Raw genomic sequence first — 13,639 nt, forward strand, 5'->3', positions numbered from 1 at the left:
AGACTTTAAGGCCGGACATAACCAGCACCCAATCAGGGGAGAGTGAAGAGCCCCCGAGAGTATTTCGCGGTAAACGCAAAGCTACTTCCGGCAACCTTTCCGGTGCAAAGACTTCTGGATCTTGTAGGCAGCCTTCTCTCTTCTCCGGCCTCTGTTTCCCAGCAGGATCTGCGGGTTAGGTGGGTGTAAGTGTTTCCGGTGTCAGGTAGTGACGTTCTGTATAAACAGGTTCTGTAGCCGTGGCAGCGGCTAAGGCGGGCGGGATAGGTACGGCTGAAAGAATCTTCCTACAGACATCAACCTGGGGCACAGCGCGCCGCCGCTACGCGGTCGGCAGGTAGGCCGTGACTCCGGGTCGGGGGACGCGGGCGGACCTGGGGTGAGACGAACCGGACAGGCCCACGCCCTGAGGAAAGGCAGTTCCAGGTCGAAAGAAACGTAGGAATTCCGCCCGACTTTAGGGAGCAGTTTTACACCCTTGGGCCTGGAGCTTTACGCGTTGATGCTTGCAAAGGTCTTATGAGCAAAGTGCAGATCAGATCAAGAAGTTCACGTAGTGAAGACAGTCAGCTCCATCACCCAGATCTTCCTAACTTTCTGCCCATTCCCTTTTCTCCACACCCATGGATGGAGCTTGCTCCTAGTGCCTAGAATGGATCTGGGAGAGCCAGGAGCGGAGAGAGTGTCACCGCTTTTATCTCCAGGGTGCTCGGTCTGGCTTTTATGCCCCGTGTTTCTCAAATGATCAGATATGTGCGTGTGGTAGGAGTTGAGAGAGAATCTGATAGTCTGCTGTGAACCCTCTCCACTCGGTCTCTAGTCTTACCCATCTCATTTAACTACTCCTTCCAGCCATAAAGTTGTCTCAAGCTAGAAACATGGGAATCTTGTTTGAGTCTTTCCTTCGCCCATCCCAGAGCCCTCCATTCAGTCAATCCTTTAGTAAGTCCGACCGATTCGACTTAGGAAACATCTCACATTAGAACACTTCTTCAGCTCTAAGCCTTGGTTTCTGTAATAGCCTTCTCTGTTTTCAGCCTTTCATTCCACAAACAATTACTGAATACCAGTTATGTGCAAGCTCATGCAAGATGGTAGGGTTACATTGATGAACAAGATAGCTGTAGCTCCACTCTCTTGTTCTCTCCAATCCATTCTTCGTTCTGGGTCAGAGTGATATCTCTCCAAAAGGCACATCAGATTAGGACACTGTTGAGAATCCACTGGCTGCCCATCACTCATGAAATCCAGGAGGGTTTTTGAAGCCCTCTATGATCCAGCTCTGGCCTCCCAGTCTAGCCTCACTCACCCTGTTCCATGCTTCCCCTTGCTGTGTTCCAACCACATTAGCCTTTCAGTTCTTGGAATGTGTTAGATTTCTTATAGCCTCAGGATCTTCACATGTGCTTTTCTTTCTGCCTGGAATGCCTCCTCTCTGCTCCGCTTGACAAACTTTTGGACATCCTTTAGGTTTCAGCTTGATTGTCACTTTTTCAGAAGGCTTTTATTGACACCAAGGCCCCCATGAGAATTATGTCCTCCTACTGGAGCCTCATCTAACATCACATGCTTTTCTTCATATTATTACCACAGTTTGTGATTGTTTACTGTCTGTCAAGAGGTCAGGAACTAAAGCATTAAAGCATTTTATTTACTATATGTTGAGAGCAAGGACTCAGTAGATGCTTTCGAATAAATACATGCTCTCAGGGAAGGGAGTGGGAGTTGAAGCAGATGTTTGCTCCTTACGGGTTACTTGAAGCTTTCTAGAGCAATGGTCTGATTAATCACCCAGTAGGTGTTAAATGCTCAGACTATGTATATAAATATAACAAGTTAGAAGATAAATCTTTTTTAAAAAGCCCAATTATTAGGAAGCTCTGGATGATTAAAATGCTAGCCCATTTCAGTGGATGCCAGTTAGACCAAGGGCTCTGGGCCACAGTTGTATACAGACAGCCTATGGACATGCATTAGTTGGCCCACACAGTATTGGATGTGTTTTTTTTCTTTAAATTTTCAATGGCCCACACAGTATTGGAGGTATTTTTTTTCTTTAAATTTTCAAATTAGATATTTCCCTTTAAAAATCAGATTCCATATATAAAACTAGATTTCTGGTTCTCTTGAAAATCAGTTCTGGCAATAGTAAGACTTAATTCTTTTTTAACCATAAATCGTCCTATGATATACATGCTCTGGGCAGTCACTCCCAGAATCACCCCATTCAGATCAGAACTCTAAGGAAGCTGGAAGGGGAACAGGTGAGGCTGGGTGAGGTGACACTAGAGAGAAGGGCTGGTGTAGGGCCAGGTGGCTATAGTCTTTGGAACACCTGGGATTTTTGAATTTGTATAGCAGCCAATGGCTAGACCTGAGTAGCGTTGCCTCCATTTCTAGCCAGGGCATGTGGTCTCAATTTTTATGTCATCATTTCTAAGCCAGAATGAGAGTGAGTTTTCAGTGTTTCCTCCCCAAAATGGGACATCCTGTGGACTGGGAATGCAAGGTGGCCTGGGAAGGGACAAAATCTCTCTGCTGGTTCTCTTGACTACAGAAAAACCCTAAACTAGCTTGGCACACAGGGTCTTTCTGATGTGACTCCATCCGACTTTTCCAATTCCATCCCGTCCTTTCATCTTCTAGGCAGGATAGGCCTTTTCAGTGACTTCAGGCTCTTGTTCATGCTGTCTTCTCTGCTTGGAATGCCTTTCCCTGACTTCGTTACTTGGTACGTAGTTGCTGATACTTTATTCCTTTTTGTGTTTCTGTTAGAGACTGACACAACTTTGGTTCCCGATTCAGGCAAGTGTACAGTATCCTGTGGAATACATTTTGGGTAATATTCTTACTTCTTATTTTTTTAACCCTAATTTTTAATTCACTCAGATTTTCTCTTTCACTTGCCTTTTGTGTTATTTCAGTACTGTATTTGAAAAGCTTTTTCATGTCCTTTTGGGTATATAACTGGGGATAAATAAATATGCTTATGGCTGACAACTTAGTTCAAATGTCAGCTCCTTTACCCCACGTTAACTGCTGTTTCCTTCAACACTTTAGTAATATTTCTGTAAAAGCACTTATCATGGAATAATTTTTCAGTTTACGTGTCTGTCTTCCTCCAGCTAAACTATGTGCTCCTCCAGGGTGGGCACCATGTTGTACTCATCTTTGTACCCTCAGCATCTAACAGTGTTGGCATGTAGTAGGCACTCAAGAAATATGTGTTGAATAAACGATGCCTATGACAAGCAACTGGACTTTATTCTTTCCTGACCCTTGCTCCTGTGACACAACTCCTGGCTGCTGCTGTCATTCCTTCAGTGCAGATCTTGTCTTCTCTAGGGAAGCCAGAAGGGAAACAGGTGAGGCGTAGAGAGATGGAGGCAGAGGGAAGGGGGAGCCTTTGGAACATCTGGGTTTTGGGTACTGGTGTCTGTGGGCAGGAATGGGGCTGGGCTGAAAGCAGGCATTTCTTTGGCTGGCTGGGAAATGATCAGGGATTGGGGCTTGTTTCTTTACAGCTATGGCCAAGGACATACTGGGTGAAGCAGGGCTGCACTTTGATGAACTGAACAAGCTGCGAGTGTTGGACCCAGAAGTTACGCAGCAGACCATAGAGCTCAAGGAAGAGTGCAAGGACTTCGTGGACAGTGAGTGTCATTTGAGGAGACATGTTGCCACTCAACTTTGAGCTAGTCCCACTGTACTCCACACCCACCTACCGACTGCTGCTCTTGGCCATGTCGGAATGGAACTGCTGGCTCCCTGGATGTTGAGCCTGGCCTTTTTGAATTCCCATGTGCCACCCATCTTGTCTACCTGCCCTCTTCTTAAGTTCTCTCATGTGGTCCCACATGGAGCACCAATCAAAACAGACACTGGAATGCAGAGAGGAGGGTGTTTTTTGAGATATGCCATCCTTGAGTTTTTTACTCTCAGAAACCTTAAACTTCATGGGGACAGAACTATGGCTTGGGAGTGGGAAATAGAGTTATGTACTGATGATTTGATTTTTTGGGAGAAGTAGTGTTCTCAATGGTAGGCTTGCCATTATTGGGAGTGAAAGTTGATTAACTGGAGTCTCTAGAAGCAACTCAACAAACTCCATGAAATAATTTTTTAACTAGAGATATCGAGGATGCCACCTGTCCCAGCAGCCAAGCAAGCCCAGTGGTAGTGAGTATAGAGCAGATCTAGCTCCAACAGGGATTTCTGAGCCTTCTGGGGACTATGGGCTATGGAGAGAGCTTGCCTGGTGATTGCTGTGTGAATGTCCTCCCACCGCTCCGTGCTTTAATTTACTCTTTGGTAGAATGAGGTTCCACCACACCCGAGGATACGGAGAAAAATGGAGTGGGAGATTAGGCACTTAAATGCTTTGAGCTCTTTATTAGCTCTGATCACAGGTGGAAAGCCTCCACCCCACCACTAACTGTAGTGTCTTAACTGTGGCTAGTCAAGAGGCAGCAATTTTGTCCTGAGGTGGTCTTTTTATGAATGTGACCCTTTGTGCTTCCTGTCACTCCTGAGAAAGTAGGATGGCATTCATCCACAGAATGGGCCCATCAGGAGCTGGCTCTGTGGGGACACAAGGTCCAGGTATCCCCGAGTCTAGCTCTGGGCACCCAGCCACCTGTCTCTAGGTTCAGCCTAACGTTGACAGACTTTAGGCCAGCAGGTACCAAATTGTTCTGACACAAATTATAAGGGCCAGTTAGTCCTGCCCGCTCGCTACAAGGGAATGCTGGGGGTGAGTGATGACACTGAGAAAATAAAAACATTTCCTTTTTCTTTCTCCAAAAGAAATCGGCCAGTTTCAGAAAATAGTTGGTGGTTTAATTGAGCTTGTTGACCAACTTGCAAAAGAAGCAGAAAATGAGAAGATGAAAGTAAGATCAGCATGTGTTTTGTCTAAATCTTGGCCTGGGACCCTGGTTCACTAGCCTCTCTTCTGCTGCCTTGACTTTTTTTTTTTTGGCATGGGGTGATTCTTTTATTTAATTAAAACAAGATTTTAAATAACATTTTCTATACAAGTATTGACTCGTTATGTTGTATACCTGAAACGTTATATGTCAGTTATACCTCAATTAAAAAAAAAAAACAATTCCTGGTCCAATTAACCTACTATTGAGCTTATATGCCAATACTTTCAGTCATCATTTCCTTTAATATTTACATTGTCACTGAGATAGATGGTTTTATCCTCATTTTATAAATGATGAAGGGCAGGGTATAGATGACTTGGTAAAGGACACAAGGCTGAGTGATACACCAGACGGGCCCCTGAATACCTGTGCACCAGATTGTGGTGATACTCCTAGATCTGCCTCAAACTGCAGTCTAATTTTCATCAGGTACTTTGGGATCATGAGATTAATCCTCCTTACTCCCAAAGCTCTGGGGCTCAACCTACTTCCCGCTGGGCAGTGAGATAGCCAAGTGACCCTTACCCATTGTAGACTTAATGTCAAAGAGTTTTAACGAAGCCATGACCTTTTTTGGCAATACTGTTTTTCTAGGCCATTGGTGCTCGGAACTTGCTCAAATCTATAGCAAAGCAGAGAGAAGCCCAACAACAGCAACTCCAAGCACTTATAGCAGAAAAGAAAATGCAGCTTGAAAGGTAAGCAATTACATAAAGCAAGTTCTTTACTCTGCTATTCTATTTTTCCTTAATGGTCACCTCTTATTCTTCATCATTGTTCTCCCAGGAATAGTTTCTCACTTGTCATCCTAATTTGAAGATTTAAAAAATAAAATTAATTTGATAGGAAGGAAATAGAAAAATTGTTAATATTAAATCACCTGTAGTAGTTTGAAAGCATGAAAGCTCAGGTAGCAAGTGCCCACAAAGTTGGCTGGCTGGCAATCTGAAAGGAAAAGACCATCTCAGGGATGGAGATTTTTCATGGGTGGCTTTAGGCTGGGCTTTGCGCCTTTTTTCTTTCTTGTCCTAACTTCATTCTGAACTCTGACAATTTCTTTTAAACCACCTATGTTCTTCTCTAGAAGAATTAAATTCATGGTTTATTTCATCCATTTTTAGGGCTTCTAACAATTTTGTTTTGCAGGTATCGGGTTGAATATGAAGCTTTGTGTAAAGTAGAAGCAGAACAAAATGAATTTATTGACCAATTTATTTTTCAAAAATGAACTGAAAATTTTATAGGAGGGCAAAAAAAACCCAAAAAAATCCCAAAAAACAAAACAGAAAAAACCTCTGTACCATTCCAGTGACTAATGACCCAAGTACGTCATGTGAGATGTTGTATAAGGAATATAGCATCTCTGAAGGTGATAAAACAAATCTGGAGGTGCTTGTTTCAGACGTCAGTGTGTATCTGGTGAGCACCCAGTGACTAGTGGCCCAGGTTATTGCATTCTTAGTCTGAACTGAGCAGTCTGTAAACTTTTTTTTTTTTTTTTTTTTTTTGGTAAATTCACAAAGCTTTGGAAGAAAAAGCAATAAATTATTGTTTTCAAATGGCTTATCTACCTCTTTTCCTGGTGCCCTTAAAGTGTACACTTAACCCCTTGAAAAAGAACCTTGGACTCCCTAGGCCCTAGTCTACAAAACAAACAAGGCAGTGGTCAGCAGCTACCTTTTATTTGGACCAGACAAGAGTCAGGTGTTACTCCCAACAAGAGCAATACAGCTTGTGAGCAGAACAGTCAAAGAGAAGGAGCTAACTGGGAGTGGTTTCTACTTTTATCTGTGTGTGTGTACAAGACTTTTTTGTTTTTGCGTTGGCCTTGTGTATGAATTTAGAGAAAGCTAATGGAACACCAAGTGCCCTATATGCACACATTAGACATGTCATGGCCACTGTCCCTCCACTTTGACTGAAGAATAAGATGAGAAGACATGATTAAACTATTAGGAAGGATGAAGTTATCCAGTAGGAAGCACACTTCCAGATTAGCTTCGAGACACCAGACTTCAGAGTAAGTGACTTCTGTCAGGTGGTCTGTAAGATACATATATAAGACTAAGGTTTTGTAAGAGGCTAAACAAGGAGACTTAAAAATCTCCCCTACTGGGACGAACTGTTTAAGACAGACAAAACACTGTCCAGTTTAACCCATTTCTGACTGAAAGTCATGCCAGGCCTGAACCTTAAGGAAAACTAACTTTAAACATCTTGCAGAACATTTTCTCACTACCTCCTCTCCCAGGGGTGAGAGCAAGAAAACATGATAGTTTTTACTAAATTTTAAAGAGGCATAATTTCAAACTTAAAAATGCCCGAAACATCTCCCTATTCATGTTGCTGATTAGCGATATGGAACAGAGTGTGATAAGGGTTTAGTCACATGTATACTATGGGTTATGAACATGCCAAGCAGGCCATGCTTCTTGGAAGTTTATCCAGTTTCTGGTCTGGTCCTGCTTTTAGTAATCCTGCAATGGAACTTTGGCACACACTGAAGTATTTGGTGCCACTTCCCTGTAACCAGGCCATACCCCTCTGCCCATCCTCAGGTGATCGGTCTCTTTGTGCCAGTACCCTTGGAAGGTGATGATTTGATGTGGCTCCTGCCAGTGTCTTGCTCTTGTGTGTTGCTGCTGGTGTTTCAAATGCTACCGAAGACATGAAGGGTTCTGAGCAATTTTCTTTGTATTGGGTCCAATAGGAAACTGCCTTCTGGGCATCTCTCCTTGGGCCAATTGTTATTTCTCTCATTTTTTCTTTCTTTTCTCCTCATACTTGTAATAGGGGCTCCGCAACATGAAAAGGAGAAGCACAAGAGGGATGAGAAAGTAGGGGGCATAGATAGATATGAGGGTTAGCCGTTCGTGGAAAGCCTTAGGTCCTTGTCCTTTGAAACCACTGGCTTTGGAGAAATCCTCAAATAGAAATGTGGAGAGAATTGGAATTAGAGTTGTCATGGTGTGAACTGAGTAGATGATTGCAGGGGTGCGGATCCACTTGCAGCCTCCTGAAGTTGTCATGGGAAGAGAGAGATAAATATTAGTTCTGTTCATGACTCCAGGGATGCCCATGATGTTCTCTGCCTGTTTATTTTAGCTGAATCATTCTACCTCCTTTTCCAAGTGGAAATAAATGGAAAATCAGATATGTTATAATACTTCCTAACTGAACGAACTAAGGTGACAGCTGGGGCCCTAGCACAGTGATAGCCAAAAAAGCAAGGGTAGGGTTTGGAATTTAGAAAAACTAGGGCAGTAAAACGGCCATTACCAGTTAAACCTGTTAGGTCTAAATGCAAAGGCAGGGGGGCTGCCAGCAGCATCTGTTAAGTAATTGTGGTATATGTAGGTGAAAAGATCAACAGATTCTGCCAAGAGATGGATTGCAGGGCTCCAGTGGGAAATAGGCTGTATAAGCTTAGTTGCCACATACATTGGTATGTCCACCTGCTCTATAAAAGCATTAATCATATTGAGACATTGTAAGAATTGTTTTTAAATAAGAAGCCCTTTAGGAATTAGCTAGATGCCACTGCTCATAAGCCAGTATGATACTACCTAAAGCAGAAAAATAAAAGCCAATGATAAAAGAAATTCTGCGAGTAAAAAAAACAAAACAAAAAACCCCAATTAAAAGCAACAAGTTCAATCTTTAGCCTCAGGTTTCACGTATATGAGAGATTCCCAATTGGCAAAGGCCGTCATGCAGCCCAGCCTGCCACATACCCATGTTAGTGTCCGTTTACAGGAGCTACCCGATCCCAAATCACCCTCACACAAACTACAGGAACGACCACCCTCTCCCTTAGGGATACTTTCCCAAAAGATTTCTGAGACCTAATTTCAGAGCAAAAATGGGATTTCCCCACCAATTACTAACCTTTGAAAAAGGCATATGTTGCGATAGGAAAGAAAGGCAGCTGAAACACAAGCTCGCAAAACAGGAAAGACTTAAACCATGTTGGGGGGTCCTGTAGCAGAGGGTCTTTGAACTCCTCAGCATACCACTTTAGCAGGTTTCTCAACTGGAAAAAAGAAAGATCACAATGAATACAACAGACACCTGGCAGGATAGGCTCAGCAGCTCCAACCCACTGGAAGAGTCTGTCATTCCTCAGTGCCCCCTTGGCAGCAGATGGCACACCCAGCTGGCTTTTGTGATGCAGGCTAGATGATCATTTAATAAAAACTCACTAGCTCTAACTCAAATGTTATCTTCTCCGAGAAGCTTTCCTCAGCTCTTCCAGGCCCTTTGTGCCACCCGGCATGTGTTTGTGACTCCATGATAACTCATACATATGTAGCCCATTGTCAAAAGCATCTGGCACTTAGTAGGCTCTTAGCTTGCAGAATGAACACACGAATATGACATGTCTGTCAACAGTCATTCTTTATAAAGAAATGACATGTGAAAACCATCCTGACATTTGTCCTTTCACAGTAGTAACTGCACACCAAGCTCTGAGGGCCACATTTTCTCAAATACATAAATGAATTGAGTTTGCCTTTTTGAGGGGGGGGTGGTGGTGGTGGAAGGGAACCTCTGTGAGGATGCAATTTTAGACAATTTAATCACCAAATCTTAAGTTCTTCATCATTCTTAACCTCCCTAGTTCTCAAGTCTTTTTTAGACCAGTAGGATATCTAGAACAAACTGCCTCAACTCCAAACTATATAGTTTCTAGGCTATGTCAGAGCTTGAGGTTGTGGTCTCAGTTCTAGATTAGGCCCCGCCCTCATATCAAAAGATACAGATCCATGCTGACAGGCAGAGGAAGGAAGGAGGGTTTCAAGCTGCCCATTTTGTGCTTTTTTAAGAGCCCAAGGTCTAGGGACTCTGCACGCTCTGTGGACTACTGTAGGTCTGTTGCATCTAAGCTCTTGGAGATGGCATTGTCTTGACACTCCTGCCTCCAAAGCCAAACATGTCTTTCTATTATGATAAAGGCAATTTTCAAGATAAAATTTAGCTTACAATGGAAAATCCAAAGATATTTTTCCTGTTAATTTTTTTTTCTTTTTTTTTTTCCTGTTAATTTTTAATCACAAGATAAAGGCTCACTATTGTTAGAGGCCTCACTGGTGCAAGTGAGCTTTAAGCAAATATTCAGAAACATTCTGTTAGCACAATAATTTCAGAAAGGCTCTGGCTAGATAACCAATTTACTGATCAAGTGATCTCTAATTTGTACTTGACTTGAAATTTAAATTCATGGCAATACCCTCAGCTTCCTGCCACTGTAATATCTAAGGACTGCAGGATGAGAGTAGCAAAATTTAAAATAATCATCCAGTTCTTGTATTAATCAATTAGAACCTAACCACTTGCCACAGTCACACAATAGCCACCTGGTGCCAGAAGAGGGCTAGAAGGCAAGGCACAGGTCCCCAGAAGAGTAAAAAGTGTGGGACCTGGGGGCAAGAGTGCCTGGCTCTGAGTGCTGGCTCTGGACAAAAGCACTTAATCTCACTTAGCTTGTTCCCCAATTATAGTACTTCACTGTTGGTAAGATCAAATGAATTAATACATACAATCTTCAAAACAATGGTTAACACATAAAGATTACTTAGTTGAATGTAATTAATACGTATTTGGAGAAGTTCAATTCTATTCAAATCTCACATGCAACTAACTGGTTATTAATAAGAATTTTTCTTATTAGGTAATAAGACCAACTAAAGGTAACAACAATTTCCATTTATACCTGAGTCACATTTGACTCAACTTACCATTGTTATCTATTAAAAATATTCCCCTGGCCTGTGCACATGGAACTCTAAAGCAGGAGGTGAACAATTTTGCACAGACTGATTTCAGACCTAGATGCTCACCTGTTTTTCCTTATTTTAACAGAAGTAATTCCAACCAGCTCCCATGTTCTAATCTTCCCATCCTTTCCATGTTCTATCCCAAACTAAATTCTTACTGTTTCATAGTTAGAGTTTTTCCAAGTGTTGATCTGGTGCAAGCCAAGAAAGATATTTAATTTGCAAATTTTAGCCCAAACGTTATGTGATCTCCATAAGCTTTTTAGTTCTTGGGAAAATGTCCTTCTATTTGAGGGAAGAAACAACAGAGGTTAAATTTTGGCATGTTTTCAAAGAGAATCTGAGACTAACTCAAGGCTTTTAAAATTATTATTTTCCCCAAAGAGAAGCAAGAAAACCATCAGTCCCCACTCTAGGGCAACAAGAGTGACTAGAGACACAGGCCGTCCAAGCCAGGATGCCCATGTTCCTAATGCCTTCACATCAGCAACACACACATACACACACTTACTTACGTTCTAGCCAGATCCTGCTTGCATTGGCCCTTGACCTCTTAGCACAAGCTGACATTAAGTAAATCTGAGAAAGCTTTACCAAATCAAACATATAAATTTAAACAGGAACTTTATGGTGCTGGACACATTTTAATTGTATTTTGTGAGTAGTAAGCAAGGATTTGTGGGAATGGCACATTCAGAAAGGATAAAATAACAGCTGTTAAGTCTCGAATACCCTGGAGTAACATATCTGTCTGGTATTAAAGGGATCATAACCTCACAGATTATAAACAGGCAGCCTGCCTGAGTTTTGCTGGCTACACGGACTTTGAAAACCACAGAGACATGGCTCTCCTTTCTTCAAGGCAACTAATGGCTAATGCAGAGCTTTGACATCCTGTTTAGAAAAAGTACGTACTACCTGGGCCTGTGTGGTAGGCCGAATAATGGCTCCCAAAGATGTCCACATTCTAATCCCTGGATCCTGGAATGTGTAACCTTACTTGGCAAAAGAGACTTTGCAGATGTGATTAAGGATCTTGAGATGGAGAGATTATCCTGGGTTATCTGGTGGGCCCTGAGTGTAATCACAAGTGTCCTTATAAAAGGAGAGCAGAAGGAGATGGGACTATAGAATAAAAAGCAGCAAAGTGATGACAGAAGCAGAGATTAAAGTGATGTAACCACAAGCCAAGGGATCCGGCAGCTACCAGAAACTGAAGAGGCCAGGAACAGATTCTCTCCTAAGACTTTCAGAAGGGACCAGCCCTTGCAAGATTCATTTTGAACTTCTGAATTCCAGAACTGTAAGGAATAAATGTGTTGTTTTAAGCTACTATGTTTTTGGTAATTTGTTACAGCAGCAACAGGAAAGAAATATACTGTATATGCTTCAGCTTATAATTCAACCCAACTCAAATACACCATGTATTTGCTTGAGTTTATAATTCAACCCAACTCTGTCTTGACAACTGAGACTACAAAGTCCTAACTTGCCCATGACACTCATGCAAATCTGGGAATAACCCAATTCACGTCTGCAGACCAGTGCTCGAGTCACACACTACCTACCCTTTTCCCAAGAAAAGTTAGGTCAGAGGTCTTCCCAGTTATGCTTCAATTTGGAAACAAACAAACAAAAAAAGACTGTGGAGTGGGGGTACAATGTAGAGTAGTGGCTCTTTACCTTTTTGGCAGGGTCAGACTCCTGGAAAAGTTGATGGAAGCTATAGACTGTCCTTTCAGAAAACACTAGGCACAATTTTGCATTCACCATCAGGGGTTCATGGACCTCAGGTTAAGAAAAAGCATTTGAAACAGGACAGAGACTCATGGGCATGGACGATAGACTAGTGGTTACCAGAGGGGAGGGGGGAAGGGGAAAATAAAATAATAAAATGTAAAAAATACAAAGCATTTGAAAAGAAACAGACAAAATCAAATCTATAGGTTGACAAGTTAGTCTATGGTACTGTTGGCAAGTACAGACGGATTGGAGAACAGAGCTGAGGACATGAATTCCCTGGAAGGAAGTTACACAGGGTCCATACGTGAAAAGACTCAGGAAATAATATTCTAAGATACAGAGCATTAAAGCAAAGTTTGAGGTAAAGAATGCTTTCCAACCACCAGGAAAATAAGGCTTTTTACTTCTATTTCTACTCAGGTGATCATTCTTATTAGAACCCAATTAAAAGGGATAATCTGAAAAGCTGTTCATTTACTTCTGAGCTTTTGAAGTTGGTGGATCCTGATTTTGAAGTAATGACCATCTGCGAATGTCCCTAGGACAAATCTAATTCTACTTGAATTATTTTTTTCGGGATTAGATGGTATTTTAAAGTTCTTCCAAGAAACACAATGATAAATTCAATGTGACTTAAACACTGGTTCATCTAGGACACTTCCCTCAAATACTGACAACTGACTAGAGGTGGGGTGTAAGAGCCTTAAACACACCAGGGGACGAAGTGTTTTTACAATGAACAATGTTTTGTTCCCTGCAGCTTGGGGAAAAAGTCTGGGATAGACAAAACCCTCGAGTTGAAGGGTAAGGAGGAGCTGGATCACCAGCAGGGCCTAAGGAAGGCGGGAGGGAAAGGAAAGCCATTGGGACACCAGGACACAACCGCAGCACGCGGAGGGGCCTCAAACTTGGCCACTGGCGGCCAGGGCCCATGGGCGCCCTCACCTCGAAGGGGTAGAGTTCGCGCGGCAGCACGGCTTGCAGGTCCAAGAGCAGGGTGATGGGGACGTGGGAGAGGAAGTAGAGCCCCAGTAGCCACTCCAGGCCGCGCCGGACGCCCGGTGTCCCCATCATCCGTTCGTTGGGCGCGACAAGAGCAAAGCCTGCGCTCCCCGGGACAGACGACGTAGGAAGAGCCCGCGCGTTGTCATCCGACCCTTGTGCGGCGGGTGCCTGCCCTGCCCCGCC

General features: G+C 42.9%; 2 protein-coding genes across 19 annotated transcripts; one reads left to right on the forward strand and one right to left on the reverse strand.

Annotated features, from left to right (window-relative positions):
* Positions 1-196: 196 nt before the first annotated feature.
* IFT20 (intraflagellar transport 20) lies at positions 197-7,793 on the forward strand. 18 transcript variants are annotated; one of them, XM_016119157.2, is made up of 7 exons: positions 197-337; positions 2,776-2,839; positions 3,126-3,365; positions 3,525-3,653; positions 4,807-4,892; positions 5,526-5,629; positions 6,078-7,793. In XM_016119157.2, the coding sequence occupies exons 3-7, from the start codon at positions 3,239-3,241 to the stop codon at positions 6,157-6,159; spliced, it is 528 nt and encodes a 175-aa protein (XP_015974643.1). In that variant the 5' UTR covers positions 197-337; positions 2,776-2,839; positions 3,126-3,238; the 3' UTR covers positions 6,160-7,793. The 18 variants fall into 18 exon arrangements, with proteins under 18 accessions (XP_015974643.1, XP_015974644.1, XP_015974646.1 ...); XM_016119158.2 differs by having other exon boundaries at positions 3,147-3,365; XM_016119160.2 differs by having other exon boundaries at positions 3,207-3,365.
* TMEM97 (transmembrane protein 97) lies at positions 6,598-13,606 on the reverse strand. The gene is made up of 3 exons (XM_016119156.2): positions 13,397-13,606; positions 8,820-8,964; positions 6,598-7,947 (listed from the first exon to the last, which is right to left on the reverse strand). Exons 1-3 carry the CDS (start codon positions 13,523-13,525, stop codon positions 7,688-7,690), a joined length of 534 nt encoding a protein of 177 aa, XP_015974642.2. The 5' UTR covers positions 13,526-13,606; the 3' UTR covers positions 6,598-7,687.
* Between the last annotated feature and the right edge of the window lie 33 nt (positions 13,607-13,639).

The sequence above is a fragment of the Rousettus aegyptiacus genome, unplaced genomic scaffold, assembly GCF_014176215.1.
Source record: "Rousettus aegyptiacus isolate mRouAeg1 unplaced genomic scaffold, mRouAeg1.p scaffold_m13_p_6, whole genome shotgun sequence".
Classification (NCBI taxonomy): domain Eukaryota; kingdom Metazoa; phylum Chordata; class Mammalia; order Chiroptera; family Pteropodidae; genus Rousettus; species Rousettus aegyptiacus.

Bases quoted from the DNA above. Each gene is read 5' to 3' on its own strand.
- IFT20 (XM_016119157.2), top strand. From the start codon at position 3,239: ATGCCTATGACAAGCAACTGGACTTTATTCTTTCCTGACCCTTGCTCC. The intron at 3,366-3,524 runs GTGAGGCGTAGA...GTTTCTTTACAG, and splicing joins GGAAGCCAGAAGGGAAACAG to CTATGGCCAAGGACATACTG. The intron at 4,893-5,525 runs GTAAGATCAGCA...CTGTTTTTCTAG, and splicing joins CAGAAAATGAGAAGATGAAA to GCCATTGGTGCTCGGAACTT.
- TMEM97 (XM_016119156.2), bottom strand. From the start codon at position 13,525: ATGATGGGGACACCGGGCGTCCGGCGCGGCCTGGAGTGGCTACTGGGG. The intron at 8,965-13,396 runs GTGAGGGCGCCC...TCTTTTTTCCAG, and splicing joins GCGAACTCTACCCCTTCGAG to TTGAGAAACCTGCTAAAGTG. The intron at 7,948-8,819 runs GTTAGTAATTGG...TGACAACTTCAG, and splicing joins AACATATGCCTTTTTCAAAG to GAGGCTGCAAGTGGATCCGC.